Raw genomic sequence first — 14,602 nt, 5'->3', positions numbered from 1 at the left:
CACCATACTCACAGGAAACATATTACAGCTTCTGCTTATTAGCCATAGTTCTTGAAAAATCAATAATTGGACAAAGTTGTTGACTCAGCGCTACCAATTCCATCCCCTCATCAAACATCATAACTTCCATACTCAATCTTCCATCTTTAATCTCTTTCGCCTGCGCTCTCATAAACAACCACTTCGTTCCTCCCGGCGGCAACAATTTCTTAATCTCAATACTCGTCGCCAGAGAAGTAATCATCGCGGGGGCTCGGTACGATCCAGATTCCGCGTCAACAATCTTCACAACACCCATTTCTCGGTCTCTCTTCTGTTCCAGCCCTGCTTGCACGGTAGCGGCGTGTCCCCCAGGCGCCTTTTCGGGGTAAAAATTACCGAGAATGGGAAAGGAGATGTCGAGGAGGAAACTGAGGGATTCGCTTGTGAAACTTGTGGAGGAGTGCGAGGGGGTGAGCCTTTGATCGCGGATGCTGGGGGATTGGGGGGCGAGGGGCACGGAAAATCTGAGATGGGATTGCACGCGTCGGAAACTGGTGGGGCGGTAGGGCGTTTGGTAGGAGATCCAGTGCGGGCCGTTTTCGGTGGTGAGGAGGGGGGTGCAGGGACATGACTAGGCCTCCGACAATTCCTGGGGGAGGGGTTGTTAGTTAGGATTAGGAAGGGAATACTGAATGCAGGATTTGGAGATATGTCACTCACGTGGACCGAAGCTGAATGAGCTGGGTAGATCGAGCTCGCATTCTCCTTTCTTGATGCATGTGATATTTTGGGCTAGGACGTCCGGGAGGGAGGGTGGAGTTTCGATGGCGTTTTGCGACATTTTGAAGTAACCGGTGAAGAGGAAATGTTTGTCTAGATGGTTGATGAGGTTTCGAGGAGATAGTTCTGTGTTTTTTTTATAGAAATCAGATTGGAAACCGCTCTGTTTGCTAGAAATCTTAGATATGGGTACCGATGGGCATGTACCAACAATTGTTGTGGATTCCAACTGTTTGATCGATATCTGTAAACACAACAGATCCGAGACATGTTCGGGGATTACTTGAATAGCTCATAGCTGTGATAGTAAAGAACTCAATGTTACCTTTACTCAAGGCTTCTAGTAGTCTGGCCTGTAGCCCAAGGATCAAAGGCCTGATGTGTTAATCCAATTGGACTATTTACATTATTTGGAACGTTTCATTCATCTCGAACATTGCACTTTATTCAAACAATGAAGGCGCAAATTTAACGCTGCTCCTTCTTTCCTTAAGTCCCACAAGAATACTAGCTAGGTATGCAAATGAGGTATGGCGAAAGTGAAGTGAACAAAAGTTTTTATAATTATACTTCCTGCACTCCCCCGAGGGCTGTATCCTAAACTTAGGAATAATTGTATGAGGCACCTCACACACGCATGAATCCTCTACTCAAGCACAAATGATACCACGCACACTCTCAGCCATCTGTTCAACACCTTTGGTATCCCGACTATTAGTCTCGACGCTGAATCTTCTCAGTCCTCTCAGAGAACTAAGCTTGATAGCCTCCAGCATATCTTCGAAAGACTTCTGGATCAGCTCATCGCTAAAAAAGTCATTGTTGTAACATTGCAGTAGATCGAAGTCCATCCTCAACCTTAAGTTCTGCAATCCTTCCAATCCTTCCAATATCTCTAAACACATTTTCCATCCCGAAAACTTTACTATTGGGCGAAGCAGGCTCGAATTTGCAGTAACCATAGATGCATTAACATCTATTTGTAGAGATTTTATCGATTTGAGCCTTGATGGAATAACGGTCTGTGAAAGGTAAAGTAATGTCTCGGGATTATTGATATCAAACGTGTTGCAGGAATACAAAACGGGAATTCCTTGGTTGTATAACTGGCGGCATGTGAGAAGAACAGCGAGGCAAGAATCAGAACGTGTGTAGAATGGGGAGGACGTTCTTTTATAGTAGCGCATCCATTCAGATGCCATGTAGTTTCGTCTTTGGGCACTAGGAATGCAGGAGCGTACAATATCGTATTGAGAATTGGCTGCATGGTCGACATCATAAGGCTCCTTACAGCGAATGTGTCCTAATCGACGACGACATTGGATTAGATGAAATGTGTTCCCGCCCAGAACCTCCAGTAGAATCTTTTCCAGAATCTCGGGTGGTAGTTGAAGGAGGCGTGCCGGTGTTTTTCTATCTCTCCTCCAAGTCGAAAATACATTGGCAAAATCCCTCCTCCGTTCGGTGGACTCGAGAGATAGTTCTCGCTTTCTCCTCTCTTCCAAGGGCCTGGGTTGATCCCTGATTTTCTTTTTACGGGCTTTGGCCACCTCTTTTCTTCGTGCTTCCTGAATTCGTTGGGTATTAGATGGCTGGAAGCCACCTGTGCAGATGACACAACAGGTAATTGGGAAACAGACGACTCCTAGCAGGACAACGAGAGCGGAGGCGAGAAAAGAGGGCATCTGCTTGGACGTCATAATGAGCAGTCTGTAGGGGCGAGTAACCGGACCGGGTTGGTGTTTCTACCAATATTCAACACAATTCAAGGCTCAAAGGTATTAACATTCAAAAAGCTGCGAATTTTTGAACATGGGTCAATGGCAATCACTTGGGTATTTTTGGTGTATTGAATGATTTGACTTGAAATAGGTTATAAGATTGAACGTATCCCGCAGATTCCAAAACCTCGGCCGCGGCTTGAATGATAGGAATTCGGATACGGAGATGTTACATGGGAAGCCTTAAAAGAACTACTGAGCGAGATGATGTAGTGATGTGGCACTGTTTACACCAACACAGCGAATCACTCAAATGCTTTACGCAAGGCAGATTGATACTGGGTGTCCAATGTCAAATATATGCATACCTAGTAGCTGAAAAAGAAACCAATAGACAACGAATTCGACCACTTCTTGGCTTGTTAAATCACGCAATGTAGGCTGGGTAAAGGTTGTGCTAGTGGCTCACCAGGAGCAGGGGAGTTCGTGAATAAGGAGCACTTATAGGTTACTGACCCGGGTCTTCTCGATACCTACTTCCTCAAACTAATGAGAATGTCTCAGACAACACTTGTATATGTCATTTGGAAATGCTGATGAAGAAAAACTCTTTTGAATTGGCCTTGAATATTTCTGATATCGGTGCGATGTTGTTAACAGGCTTTAAATTTAGAGATGAATGGAAATATACCTGGTAGTTTAGTCTGCGTCCTAGCTTTGCTAGCCTATGGAGACGTGTGGCACAAAAGTAAACCATGTGGCGGTGCATTGACCTCAGCCTTAAACTTTTCGAAGCTCTCAATCCTATCTCAGAACCATAACAACCACATCTATCATCAAAATGGCCGAAGTCGAAATCGCAAGTCCTCCAACCATGGCTCCAGTCACTGAAGCTCCGGAGGAAACTTCTACAGCCCTTACCACTACGAACAATGAAGCAGGCGCACCCGCCGAGCGCAAAGTTAAGAAAATCATCCGTCGAAAAAAGCGTCCAGCGCGTCCCCAAGTCGATCCCTCGACCCTGAAGAGCGAGCCTCCTCCACAAACTGGTACTATCTTCAATATCTGGTATAACAAATGGTCAGGAGGTGATAGGGAGGATAAGTATCTTTCGAAAACAGCTGCTGCGGGACGTTGCAACATTGCGAATGATACTGGATACACTAAAGCCGACAAAGTGACAGGCAGTTACTTCTGTTTATTTTTTGCAAGAGGGATCTGTCCAAAAGGTCAAGAATGTGAATATCTACATCGATTACCAGGAATTCATGATATGTTTAATCCGAACGTCGATGTATTTGGTCGCGATAAACACTCGGATTATAGAGACGATATGGGAGGTACAGGAAGTTTCATGAGGCAGAATAGGACGATTTATGTGGGAAGGATACATGCCAGTGATGATATTGAAGAGATTGTTGCGCGACATTTTGCCGAATGGGGTCAAGTTGAGAGGAGTAAGTTCTTTCTTTTCTGTCTCAAATGAGGCAATGAACATATGCTAATCTGTATTAGTCCGTGTTCTGAATACGAGAGGTGTCGCTTTTATCACATATTCCAATGAGGCCAATGCGCAGTTTGCGAAAGAAGCAATGGCACATCAATCTTTAGACCATAATGAAATCCTAAACGTACGCTGGGCGACAGCCGACCCGAATCCAATGGCACAAGCACGAGAGGTGCGGAGAATAGAGGAGCAAGCTGCGGAAGCTGTTCGAAGGGCACTACCTGCAGAGTTTGTGGCAGAAATAGAGGGTCGTGACCCGGAAGCGCGAAAACGTAAGAGGATAGAAGGAGGTTTTGGATTAGCAGGTTATGAGGCGCCTGATGACGTCTATTTTGCTAGAGGTGCCAATGCGGTAAATCCGGTGGGTAGACAGGGACTCGAGTTAGAAGAGGAGCAAAGACTCATGCTCGAAGCGGATGCCTACGAACAGACGGAACAGAAAGAGGAGAGTGGAGGTATATTTTCCAGTAGTACTTTGGCGGCATTAGAAAGTGCCAAGGGGTCAATTGCGACGAAACCAAAGCCCACAGCATCCGCAGGACCATTGGTAGCTTATGATAGTGATAGTGATTAAATGGGGATAATTGGAGTTTAGGAGTCGGCCAACTATCGTAGTATGGCCATGTTATACTGTATAATATTCGGTCGCTTAGACGAGCCACAATCATAGGAGCATTGTCTCAGCTGTGAATGCAGAAGCCATGAGAAAAAAATATGAACACAATATACTCGTATCTCATAATGTAATTATACAACCATCAGCTATTGAAAATTCTCGAATACAACATTTCATGCCTTCCAATCCATAGATCCATAACCGGTACACTTTGACCCGCATCTTCAACCTTGGTATTCCATTCCCTCTCAATAGCTTCTTTGATTCCTATTTGCACTTCTCCACTCGCCAAAACCTTCTGAGCATGGTAGGGTCCAAACATACTGGCTCTCACCGCAGCCGAAAGCAATGCTTTCACATGACTTAACATAAATACATAAGCTGTTTGTTCTAGACTCATTCCTACAGTCGATGTAATGGCGCCAAACAAAGGAGCAAGATGAGCTGATACGGGCGGTATTTCTCCAGATGTAGTTTTAGGTGCGGAAGATATAGATTTCAACAGCATGGAGAATTCCTTCAATGTATCAACCCCATCGACCGGAGCGGAAGTAGTCAACCCTGTAGACAAAGCAGAGGAAAATGATCGATCCCAGATAGACAACAAAGCTCTTCCCTGCGCAATCGAAGCACGTCTTCCTACGGTGCACATGATCGATGCATCTTGAGCATCATCTAGATCAACCAAATCTCTTGGGTTTCGATGCGCAGCGAGTACGAATGGGAGAGTGGTAGATGCATAGGAAGACAGTGAGAAGGCCAAGAAATCCGGGAATGACGATCTGGGCTTTGTGTGCGCGAGGTAGGATTCTAGACCACTACTGAAGGCGAATGAACCGAGTGGGAGGGCAGAATCGGAGAGGAGGAGAAGGAAATGGTTGGACTGGGGAGAGAGGACTAGGGGTTGATTAGAAAGTCTTCCATCCAAAGAGACGAGCATGCTCTCACCATTATCGATAGCAATCGGATCTCTATTTTTAGATGGTGGAGAGGATGAAGTTCGATCGCCTAATCGGGCTTTTGCAGCTGCTAGTTTCTTTTCCAGTTCGTGAATCTCATCCTCTATATCCCGAGATTCACTCCCTATATCCTGAGACTCCACTTGAAGACTCATTGGGATATCATTCCGCCAGATAACATGTGTGGTTGAAGTGCGTGCCGATAACCATATCAAGTAACAAATCAGAAGTGGCTTTAAGCATATTTTAAAGTGTGGCTGTGGTGGAGACTAGGTTATAAATCCAACGGATCCAGCCGTTTGTCAATGTTTCATCTCTCGAACGACTTTGGAAATTAATTCAAAGAAGCACTTCTAATAAGATCTGACTGATTTCGATTATTGGTCGAACTTTACCGTAAAGCCTGGTTAAATCTCACTCATACCAAACAATCTCCACAAAACCTTATGCACACTCGCAAATTTTTATCTATTCTTATATGTATTTTTGGAGGGTGGCCCAGCTCAATTCCTCCATGTTTCGGAAATTTTGACGAGTACAGGATTCTCTCACTGCGCATCCTCTCACGCGTTGCAGACTTTCTCTGGCTGCCGTTCGAGCTACTGATGTTCTACACTGATGTTGTTTACTGTTGAGAATTGGGTCATCGGAAATGTATCACAGCATGAATCACATGCATATTCATTAAATAGGCGTGTGTTGTCTACCTATCCAGCACGTACGACGTTGTCGGTGCCAAGGCAGCATCCGTCAAAATTCGGACCACTTACCTAATTCGAGAAGGCTGTCAAAATTTCTTATACTTGACTGAGTCACACATGCACATATTCATACCTCTAAGCGCCCAAACCAATTACACTGCAGCAAGATTCATTTCATAACTTGATATTGGAGAACAGTTTCGTCGATTGTTTACCGATTCTGGGATAGTTCATGACACGCTGTGCCGCAATCCCTCAGTAAGACTCCTTGCTCACTGTGCAGGCTGTGTTCATGGAGGCGGGGTTCTCCCTATGAGATTCTTACCTTGCCCTATGTTACTTAAATCTTATCCTCAGCGATATGGCAATGCCTAGTCTCAGCCTAGCGACCTTGACTCACTTCCCTGCTAGACTTTGTGAAGCTTGACTATATAATATCCAGTGTACTCAACCAAGTGGCCTTTTCTCAATCAATTCATATATAAGTACTTTAAAACTTCAATATAATTAGCATCCTGCACACAAAGCAACATGATTGTCACTTTGGCACTCCGTGTTCTTCAGGTACGCCTCTTTTTGGACTTTGTATTTCTGAACCTGTTTCACTGACCTTAAATAGATGTTGTTCGCTGCCGTTGTTCTGGCCTTGTCTGTAGTATTGATCAAAGGTTATGGTCCGGGCCATTCCTGGTCTCTCATTTCCTACGGGGCATTCTGTGGCGGAGCAGCGATTCTTATCGCAGCAATTGGTGTAGCAGCTTGTTTTGTTGAAGCTCTACAAGGAATAATAATGCTCGTTCTCGATGGAATTGCAACATTCTTTCTCCTTGCTGGTGGAATTGTAAGTCACCTGGCATTATATTGACTGTTGAGTTGTTACTAATCAATCTCTGCGTAGGCATACGCCGCAACGATCAAGGTCGGCAGCTGCGGTGACTTTTATGGTTACGTTAATAACCATAATAATCCATTTGGCTTTAGTCCCTACAAATATCCGAGAGGACTTACCATTCAAAAAGCCATCGATGATGCAACGGGTAGATGTCGAGAAACTCAAGCAAGCACAGCCTTTCTTTGGTTCACAACGGCATGTTTTGTTGGAACGACTGCTGTCCACTTCTTGAGCAGCAAACGTGGCGGTGGTGCTGCGAGCTATCCTTAGACTTTTCAAGGTGAAATATGCGAAGTAGTCGTAGGACTGTGATGGACTGTGATGGACTTTAATGACGTTTATGAAATAATGGGAATAGTGATATCAATGGCGTTCAATCAATTTCAACCACAGGTCAGATATGATAAGAGGTCAAGAACACTACCGAAGAAAACATATTATAGTTGCAATGTAGAATATCCATTACTGTAACTAGTCCAATAGTGTCAATTAAGATAAAAGATCTCAATTACTGTGAAGACGATGGGGTAGCATCGGGGACACTTGAAGCAGTACCAACGTAATCCTGCAAGCATGTGAGCATTGTAATCACTCCATTGAAAAAAAAATATCTTACCTGAATGTTTGAGGAATTTCCTGGTAGCTCCACTAAGTCTTCGAATTGCCCAAGAATGGCAGCGAAATTTAAAGCATATGGACTGCAGGAAAACCTGCCACGAAGGTCAACAATTGATTAGAGAGATACTTTGACCCTTGACAGTTTTCGTTACTATAACCTTTAATAAAAAGCAACCTACATTTGTCCAACCTCATCCGATAATACGTCAGACCTCTCGGTGACCTCGGCGCCAAAGCTAGAAGTTTTGAGACTATTTGAGAAGACAGGCTTGATTCCAATCTGTAAAGAGAATGGTGCTTTCGCTACTGGCTGTTCAACCAAGAAGACAAAGGTGAATTCTCTAGGGAGCCCAGTACACTGTTGCTCGTTCTCTTCAAGCGACCAAACAAGTTTGCTGCTCTGCAGTCCTTCAGCAGATCGAGTTGAGCCCTGTATCTTTAACATATTACCGATGACCTTTGATCTATCGTATTCAGTAGATGGAGTGACCGTTGCAGTCGCTGGCGTAGAGACCCCTAGCGTTGCACCTGAAAGCAAGTTAGAAACGTTTCTTAAACGATCGAACTCAGATATCTCAATAGAATAGTCTAGACTGTGACTACAGAATGACGGCTTGTTGATTATTCAGTCTACCAGCGAGCCTGTCTCAAGAAAGTTATAAAGTTTCGGACTTGCATTGCAGTCCGAACTATTGGAAACTGCGATTTATGCCTAAGTTTCTCTCACTGATCGACCAGATTCATGTGTTCCTGGTGTCATCGAAGTATAGCTCTATTACTTACCCAAGGAGAAAGTCCAATGCAAATTCTCTGTCGAATATCGGCCAAAAGCAATATGCGGAGCAAATTTGATAATCCTCAGAGGTTGATTTGTAGTCTTCCCCCCTATAGCTTTAAAAGCTTGTATGCTAATCTGAGCTCTTTTAAACCTATACTCAACCGAGTGCATGGGATGAAAAACAAAAGTAACGGCTACAAAGGTGACATTGTGTGGTGGGGGTCCATAGAGACTCAATCGTTTCCCCGCATCGTAGACTCCATGATGAAGGCGTGTAAGACTAGCAGAGATGAATGCCTCCTCGTGATGGTATTCGTGCTCAAGCAGAGATTTCTAAAAAACTTGGTAGCGGTGGTCAGGCAAATCAGGGTTGGCTTTTTGTTGTTGTTTGGTGGATACGGGATTGTCGTTTGGGGAAGGTATGCCCAAAGGAGCATTTTCAGAGTTCTGAGGCATTGTATTGAAATGAAACAAAAATATGAGAGAGTAGATATGGAAATTCAAGATAGGATAATCAGGAGAATGACCTGGATTTTAACGCTGTGAGTCCTCAAGCTAGCATGTAAAGTTATTGACTATAGATCAAGTGTATTATTCATAAGGTTGTAAGTAGCTAAGAGTAAAATATATAAAGTAGTAGAATATACTAGCGTACAATGATACAGCCATGCTCGTATATGTGCACGTGACTTCTAACAAAAGTAACAACTACCTTTGTATTTGGTCCGGATCGTGTGTGACCAATAGACAGAATACGTAGCCTAGGTGTGTGATGTACGTAGCTTTCCACCAGGGACAAGCGCCTGCAGGTTCCGATAACCTTGCCAATATAGTGAGTGGTCCACTAAGTACCGCCTGCTGAAAGCAAGCTCCGCCAGGGATTCCAACAGCCCGGACTGCACATCAACATTGAAAGGTCTTCCATTTCCTGAACACAATTGAAACATTTAAATCGTTCAAAAGATCAAGTCCACTTGAACATTGACTCTTCTGGATATTGTCACACCTAATGTGCAAGTCTGGACTCTTTGACACTTCGAGTGCTGTTGAATGCTTGAGACTGTAGCCTTTGGAGTAGCTGATGTCAAAACGAGTATTGCGGTTTTGAGAAGCATGTAATTGAGACGTTAGACAACAATCTTGTGATTCTCGAATGTCAAACTACGACCATAGAGAGCATAAAAGAATATGGAACATGTAGATAACCTTATAGACACATGGCACTGAATCATATCAGATCGAACTGAGGGGAAGTTGTATCTGATATCAGTGGTGATTTTTTTTGTTCGATTTCACCAGAACAATTAGAACCTCGGAGCCCGGCAAATTCCACCGAACAACCTTCAAAGCTATCAACACCACCAGATTTGAAGTTCAGAGAGCTACACCAATAAATTCCATCATTTTGCGATGTCTTCCGATGCCCCCCTCGAGATAGCATCTACAATCCAAAGTGCCTCAATAAAGCGCGATCCGTCTCCGAACCATGACATAAACCCCACTACCACCGCCTCCAGCAAAGAGCCCGTCACTGTTCATCCAGACTACGTATTCGATGATAAAGATGGTATCGATGGCGAGGAAGAAATAGAAGATATCCCCTACGATGTTATAAGACCATTGCCACGGCGTGCGAGTTTCCCACCAATACCCGATTTACGATTTGAGCAGAGTTATTTGGCTAGTATTGCACATGCGGATTCGTATTGGAAGGTTGCTTTCATAACGATTAGAGATCAAGTATGTTTTTTGTTTCCCCGGATCTGTTTATTCTTCATTTTAAATATTCGGAACGTGCAGGCTAATTCTTATGTCTAGGTCTGCATGCCACTCATTCAAGGCATTGCCGTAACCCTTCTCTGGGCTGGCTGGAAACATTGGAACAAGAACGCCAAACTCAGTGGCAACAGTGCCGGCGCCCGAGTCCGTCGATGGTGGTACACGGTTAATAACTGGCCGATTAAGGAGAAGATCGCAGAGATCGGAAAGAGTGCGAAATTGGCCGCGGAAATGGGGGATGTGAGTCCCCTTGCGATGCTTTATTAATTTTTTCGTTGCTGATGGATTTGGGCAGTATTATAAGAACCAAGCTTCTGCTGGAGATTGAGCTGACGAATGATGAATGGGGTGTTTTGAGAGATGGAATGGGCATTTGCATGGATGGCGTTTCGGACAGTTCATTGAAACAATACTGGTGTACATATTGAGGTCTTCGAGTAGATGGAACTACACATTGTGCAGCACGCATTTGACGTATTGGGATAGCAAAAAGCTCCGAACCAACTCGATGCATTATCTCATTACAACACACGATCTATCAATCTACAAGTATCAGGCTCTTGGAGATCGATTTTGGTAGGATGGAGAAGACATGTGGGCGTATAAAACTATAGTGCAATAGTTCTGAGATTTTCTCCATTCTGTCATGAGCTAATACTAGCATAAATACTCACGTTAATATGCCTTGGAAGATAATTATGCATATCGAAGAACACAATCATACCCAATAATCAGCTTTAGTAGCTCCCACCCAAGCAAGCCACCCTCCCTTTATCTTTACGCCTTTTGTCAATAATAACACCTTTTTCCATACCCGCTATCATGAACAAGTATTATAACATTAAGAACCACCATAGCCGACATTGATTGATGGTGGTAGGGTGGAAGCTTTCTCGGGACTACCACGGAAAGTGAGAGTAGGCGAGAGTTGAGTTTGTATTGATTTCGTCGTGATGGAAATCGGCTTCATTTTCTTATCGGCTTCGGCCAAAATAGCCTTCCCTTCACTGGTGACTTCTGTAGGTGTATATGGGCTTACATCCTGTCGGGGAGCCACGATGTCCGAATTTGATTTGGACTTTGGGCTTAGATGAAGTTTGATCGTAGATTTTTGCTCCGGGGTTGGAGTTTTGACTGGGAGCTTGACAATTAAACTCTTCTTCTCTTCGTCATCGTCCATTTGTTCAATTTCATCGGTCTCCTCTTCGGGCTCTTCAATATCGCTTGCTAGCGATACTTGATCATCGTCTTCCTCATCATCGCCATAATCTTGCTCACTAGCATCATCTTCCTCATCGTCGTCCATCTCATCCACTGAATTATAACCTTCAATGTGCTTTCCCTTAGAAGCCCAATCGCGACCACGACTGGAAGCACCAGCACGGCGTGGTCTAGAAGTCACATCTTCTGACTCCTCATCCAGTTCGACATCTCCACGGCTATCTGCAACAGCATGCGTTCCACCGATAACGCTTTCACCATACAGTCCACCAACACGAGATCTGACCTGACGACCACTTAACGTAACAGTAGGCCCCGCTGGCTCAGCTGGGGTGTGGCTGCCAGTGTTTCGAGTAGAACGACGGGATCCGGTAGTGTCAGAAAAGACCTCATCTTCATCGTCTGAATACGTGTACTTCATGCGCTTTCCTCTGGTACGACCTTCATACATCGAGAAGTTTGGCTCAGGACGTTTAAATTGCTCCTTACGAGCTTGACGATATTCTCTTCTCTTTCGTTTCTGTGGCATTATTAGTAATCTTGAAAATGGGAGAAGGTGTCGATACTAGGAAAAACATACCTCTTCAGTCGCCTCAAAACGTGGAACTGCCGCGAGCATTTTCCCACTCAGCGTTCGGGCTTTTTGGCCACCATCGTCTTTGAGTAGTTTCTCAGCTAACAATTTCAACTCATCAATATCACTTGCAACGCTCCACCAAGTTCTCTTCAAGCCGGTATGGTTGCTCTCTCTGTAAACTCTAAAATGTGTGTCGTCCAGACCTTCTACTAAATAGTAACGACGTCTATCGGCATCTGATCCCCATGGCTGTACAGAAAGTGGTTGGTTCAAATCATCTTCATGGCGATTTTGCTTGTAGGAGGCTGTAATCATACCTTTAACCACATCGGAGGAGGCTAAAGACCAGAGTATGAGGGTACGTAACAGAGTAAGCTATAATTCAAAATCAGCAAGGCCCAATCCTTCCGTAGACATTGTATGAGCGACCTACCCGCTCTGTAGGAGACATAGAAGTGAATGTTGCCCCTCCAGATAGAGGGTTCTTGCTCTCCCAGTCCTTCGCCCATTGTAGTTTATGTGTTTGAACGGCCTCCTCCAGAGCACGGTTATAATGTCCAGCTCTATGTTCGATAAGTGATTAGCCATTGATTCTGCAGAAACTGCGGAGTAATGCGAGCCACAGCACATATGTCGCAAATATGACCTACTTCACATCCTGCTTTCTATTTAAGAGAAGCCCCAATAATGCGCAAAGAAATTGCTCCGCATGCTCTCCAGGCGTAGTACCAACAACAGCGTGCTCTAGTTCTTGAGGTCCAAAGTTGGGTAGGGATTTTGGGAACACTTCAGTGAACCGGGCACGGAACATAACGATAAACTGCATAGAATTTGTGTTAGCGACCATTGAACACCGCAACCACGCGATTTGTACGTGTAAAATCCTCTAGTACGCGACGATAAGAGTTATACGTACGGCGATATCTGGATTGTCTGCTAAGACATATTCATGGGGTGGTGATGGCTCTCTCTTTGGTCGTGGTGGAGAAGCCTCAATTTTACGTGCAGCAGTTGGTTTTGGGGCCTTTGAGAAGAATTTAAGAATGCCATCTTTTTTGGTTAATTGTAAACTTTCATCGTCAGATGGTACAGAGGAGAGATCCGAAGAGTCGTCAGAAGATGCCATGTTGTGATTGAGTTGTGGTGTTCTGATATTCTAAGATTCTGAGATTCTTAGGTTGTTTGATAAGAAGCTTTTTAGATGATGAAGTCAGAGGAAGCTCAAAGATATTGCCGACAAGCGCGACTTGAGATTTATTGGTCTAAGCATTCTGTCACGCACGTACAACACAAAGAGACATCAGGCAAGCGGTGAATAAGGTACCAGCAGTCTTTCTATTAGTCCTATAGTACGATTCGATATTTCCGAGCATTCTTTGATACCACCTAACCCCCATGTCATATACCACGTTTGTCTCTCCCCACAAAGTTCATTCTTTTCCAACTTCCACCAACGTTAACTGCTCAAATCGTAACTCAAGCGCTGGTCTTTTTGCCCCGCCCAACCATCGCAATTGTCTGACGTATTATGGTCGGTAGGTAGTATCCTCTTTGGTGAAGCACAAAATTTCGTATCCATAGAAACTCGCTCCAACACTAATCCCTTTTACCTTATGTATTTACCAATGTTTCATATTCAAGAAGAAATTGGATTGTTGTTTGACGCCAGGATGGAAATTCGGCAATGCCATGTAAGGGAACAACCACCCATACTCGCTTACCAAGAAACTCAATGGAATAAATTTTGGACTCACCAGGCTCGAAATTTTGAAGATATAAAAATAAAGAAATCTGTAAAACATACTACTTGCCGTGCGGAATTCGTGTGCGATCGGGTAGCCCCTCCTTCACAATTGGCAACTGGATTTTGGTATGAATATGGAAATAAATACATAAAGAGATAATAGTATGTATCTGACGAAGAATTGTTGGGACTGTTGGATTGAACAGTATTGATTAAGACGTCGAACGCTAAGTTGTGATTGGTCTTGCGCCCGGGGGTTTAAATGGTGTCGAAAGTATCTGAACGGCCGAATATATAACTGTCCACAACTGAAATCCTGCAACGTCATGTCTCTCTAGCTTAAAGCAAAGTTTGAATCAATGAAGCCCAGTTGATTGTTGAAATGATTTCGGACATTGAAAACATACCTGTGGTTGAAACGTGAACTTAGAGGAAAAGAGAAAATATCCACACCTGTCATTTTACATTAATCCCACGTATCTTGCGCGCATAAAGCCCGGCCAAATTTGGGGAGAACCCCAACTTCTCAATTGTTCAAATGACTTGGGATATTTCAGTTGTTCAAATGACTTGGGACATTGAAAATGTGTCCACGGTAGTAGCTCGGGACCCAGAACGGTGAGGGAGACAACAAAATTTCCGCAACACTCCAGAAATTGCACATACAACCAGTTCGTGAAGTTCAAGCCGTGGACAGTACAATGGGCAGAAGTGATTCCCAATGGTT

At 44.1% G+C, this 14,602-nt stretch overlaps 8 protein-coding genes across 10 annotated transcripts; 3 read left to right on the top strand and 5 right to left on the bottom strand.

The window, feature by feature from the left end:
- Positions 1 to 23: 23 nt before the first annotated feature.
- On the bottom strand, positions 24 to 1,025 carry BCIN_03g02610 (hypothetical protein). Its single transcript, XM_024691830.1, has 2 exons — positions 703 to 1,025; positions 24 to 631 (listed from the first exon to the last, which is right to left on the bottom strand). Exons 1-2 carry the CDS (start codon positions 759 to 761, stop codon positions 286 to 288), a joined length of 405 nt encoding a protein of 134 aa, XP_024547603.1. The 5' UTR covers positions 762 to 1,025; the 3' UTR covers positions 24 to 285.
- A 116-nt stretch (positions 1,026 to 1,141) lies between these two features.
- On the bottom strand, positions 1,142 to 2,831 carry BCIN_03g02600 (hypothetical protein). Its single transcript, XM_024691829.1, has one exon. It carries the CDS (start codon positions 2,460 to 2,462, stop codon positions 1,413 to 1,415), a length of 1,050 nt encoding a protein of 349 aa, XP_024547602.1. The 5' UTR covers positions 2,463 to 2,831; the 3' UTR covers positions 1,142 to 1,412.
- A 203-nt stretch (positions 2,832 to 3,034) lies between these two features.
- Bccwc2 lies at positions 3,035 to 4,713 on the top strand. Its single transcript, XM_001554991.2, has 2 exons — positions 3,035 to 3,940; positions 3,999 to 4,713. Exons 1-2 carry the CDS (start codon positions 3,325 to 3,327, stop codon positions 4,562 to 4,564), a joined length of 1,182 nt encoding a protein of 393 aa, XP_001555041.1. The 5' UTR covers positions 3,035 to 3,324; the 3' UTR covers positions 4,565 to 4,713.
- A 1-nt stretch (position 4,714) lies between these two features.
- Positions 4,715 to 6,023, bottom strand: BCIN_03g02580 (hypothetical protein). Its single transcript, XM_024691828.1, has 2 exons — positions 5,555 to 6,023; positions 4,715 to 5,503 (listed from the first exon to the last, which is right to left on the bottom strand). Exons 1-2 carry the CDS (start codon positions 5,718 to 5,720, stop codon positions 4,749 to 4,751), a joined length of 921 nt encoding a protein of 306 aa, XP_024547601.1. The 5' UTR covers positions 5,721 to 6,023; the 3' UTR covers positions 4,715 to 4,748.
- A 405-nt stretch (positions 6,024 to 6,428) lies between these two features.
- Positions 6,429 to 7,637, top strand: BCIN_03g02570 (hypothetical protein). Its single transcript, XM_024691827.1, has 3 exons — positions 6,429 to 6,830; positions 6,886 to 7,107; positions 7,165 to 7,637. The coding sequence occupies exons 1-3, from the start codon at positions 6,798 to 6,800 to the stop codon at positions 7,426 to 7,428; spliced, it is 519 nt and encodes a 172-aa protein (XP_024547600.1). The 5' UTR covers positions 6,429 to 6,797; the 3' UTR covers positions 7,429 to 7,637.
- Positions 7,638 to 7,641: 4 nt separating this feature from the next.
- BCIN_03g02560 (hypothetical protein) lies at positions 7,642 to 9,138 on the bottom strand. Its single transcript, XM_024691826.1, has 4 exons — positions 8,560 to 9,138; positions 7,956 to 8,304; positions 7,775 to 7,868; positions 7,642 to 7,723 (listed from the first exon to the last, which is right to left on the bottom strand). The coding sequence occupies exons 1-4, from the start codon at positions 8,723 to 8,725 to the stop codon at positions 7,667 to 7,669; spliced, it is 666 nt and encodes a 221-aa protein (XP_024547599.1). The 5' UTR covers positions 8,726 to 9,138; the 3' UTR covers positions 7,642 to 7,666.
- Positions 9,139 to 9,684: 546 nt separating this feature from the next.
- BCIN_03g02550 (hypothetical protein) lies at positions 9,685 to 11,014 on the top strand. Its single transcript, XM_001554995.2, has 3 exons — positions 9,685 to 10,294; positions 10,373 to 10,573; positions 10,629 to 11,014. The coding sequence occupies exons 1-3, from the start codon at positions 9,965 to 9,967 to the stop codon at positions 10,659 to 10,661; spliced, it is 564 nt and encodes a 187-aa protein (XP_001555045.1). The 5' UTR covers positions 9,685 to 9,964; the 3' UTR covers positions 10,662 to 11,014.
- Positions 11,015 to 11,019: 5 nt separating this feature from the next.
- BCIN_03g02540 (hypothetical protein) lies at positions 11,020 to 13,375 on the bottom strand. Of its 3 annotated transcripts, XM_024691825.1 has the most exons (6): positions 13,048 to 13,375; positions 12,782 to 12,951; positions 12,565 to 12,694; positions 12,449 to 12,506; positions 12,135 to 12,380; positions 11,020 to 12,074 (listed from the first exon to the last, which is right to left on the bottom strand). In XM_024691825.1, the coding sequence occupies exons 1-5, from the start codon at positions 13,255 to 13,257 to the stop codon at positions 12,358 to 12,360; spliced, it is 591 nt and encodes a 196-aa protein (XP_024547597.1). In that variant the 5' UTR covers positions 13,258 to 13,375; the 3' UTR covers positions 11,020 to 12,074; positions 12,135 to 12,357. The 3 variants fall into 3 exon arrangements, with proteins under 3 accessions (XP_024547597.1, XP_024547598.1, XP_001555046.1); XM_024691824.1 differs by having other exon boundaries at positions 12,135 to 12,506; positions 12,760 to 12,951; XM_001554996.2 differs by having other exon boundaries at positions 12,135 to 12,506.
- Positions 13,376 to 14,602: the final 1,227 nt, after the last annotated feature.

This window comes from Botrytis cinerea, chromosome 3 (assembly GCF_000143535.2).
Source record: "Botrytis cinerea B05.10 chromosome 3, complete sequence".
NCBI classification, from domain to species: Eukaryota; Fungi; Ascomycota; class Leotiomycetes; order Helotiales; family Sclerotiniaceae; genus Botrytis; species Botrytis cinerea.
The sequence above is the reverse complement of the archived record's forward strand: the minus strand, read 5'-3'. Positions and strand labels throughout refer to the sequence as shown.

Bases quoted from the DNA above. Each gene is read 5' to 3' on its own strand.
- BCIN_03g02610 (XM_024691830.1), bottom strand. From the start codon at position 761: ATGCATCAAGAAAGGAGAATGCGAGCTCGATCTACCCAGCTCATTCAG. The intron at 632-702 runs GTGAGTGACATA...CCCCTCCCCCAG, and splicing joins CTCATTCAGCTTCGGTCCAC to GAATTGTCGGAGGCCTAGTC.
- BCIN_03g02600 (XM_024691829.1), bottom strand. From the start codon at position 2,462: ATGACGTCCAAGCAGATGCCCTCTTTTCTCGCCTCCGCTCTCGTTGTC.
- Bccwc2 (XM_001554991.2), top strand. From the start codon at position 3,325: ATGGCCGAAGTCGAAATCGCAAGTCCTCCAACCATGGCTCCAGTCACT. The intron at 3,941-3,998 runs GTAAGTTCTTTC...AATCTGTATTAG, and splicing joins ATGGGGTCAAGTTGAGAGGA to TCCGTGTTCTGAATACGAGA.
- BCIN_03g02580 (XM_024691828.1), bottom strand. From the start codon at position 5,720: ATGAGTCTTCAAGTGGAGTCTCAGGATATAGGGAGTGAATCTCGGGAT. The intron at 5,504-5,554 runs GTGAGAGCATGC...ATCAACCCCTAG, and splicing joins TCCGATTGCTATCGATAATG to TCCTCTCTCCCCAGTCCAAC.
- BCIN_03g02570 (XM_024691827.1), top strand. From the start codon at position 6,798: ATGATTGTCACTTTGGCACTCCGTGTTCTTCAG. The intron at 6,831-6,885 runs GTACGCCTCTTT...GACCTTAAATAG, and splicing joins TGGCACTCCGTGTTCTTCAG to ATGTTGTTCGCTGCCGTTGT. The intron at 7,108-7,164 runs GTAAGTCACCTG...ATCTCTGCGTAG, and splicing joins TTCTCCTTGCTGGTGGAATT to GCATACGCCGCAACGATCAA.
- BCIN_03g02560 (XM_024691826.1), bottom strand. From the start codon at position 8,725: ATGCACTCGGTTGAGTATAGGTTTAAAAGAGCTCAGATTAGCATACAA. The intron at 7,869-7,955 runs GTAGGTTGCTTT...CCTTCGTGGCAG, and splicing joins TCGGATGAGGTTGGACAAAT to GTTTTCCTGCAGTCCATATG. The intron at 7,724-7,774 runs GTAAGATATTTT...ACATGCTTGCAG, and splicing joins GAAATTCCTCAAACATTCAG to GATTACGTTGGTACTGCTTC.
- BCIN_03g02550 (XM_001554995.2), top strand. From the start codon at position 9,965: ATGTCTTCCGATGCCCCCCTCGAGATAGCATCTACAATCCAAAGTGCC. The intron at 10,295-10,372 runs GTATGTTTTTTG...TCTTATGTCTAG, and splicing joins TCATAACGATTAGAGATCAA to GTCTGCATGCCACTCATTCA. The intron at 10,574-10,628 runs GTGAGTCCCCTT...GGATTTGGGCAG, and splicing joins TGGCCGCGGAAATGGGGGAT to TATTATAAGAACCAAGCTTC.
- BCIN_03g02540 (XM_001554996.2), bottom strand. From the start codon at position 13,257: ATGGCATCTTCTGACGACTCTTCGGATCTCTCCTCTGTACCATCTGAC. The intron at 12,507-12,564 runs GTAGGTCGCTCA...TTTGAATTATAG, and splicing joins CTATGTCTCCTACAGAGCGG to CTTACTCTGTTACGTACCCT. The intron at 12,075-12,134 runs GTATGTTTTTCC...ATAATGCCACAG, and splicing joins GTTTTGAGGCGACTGAAGAG to AAACGAAAGAGAAGAGAATA.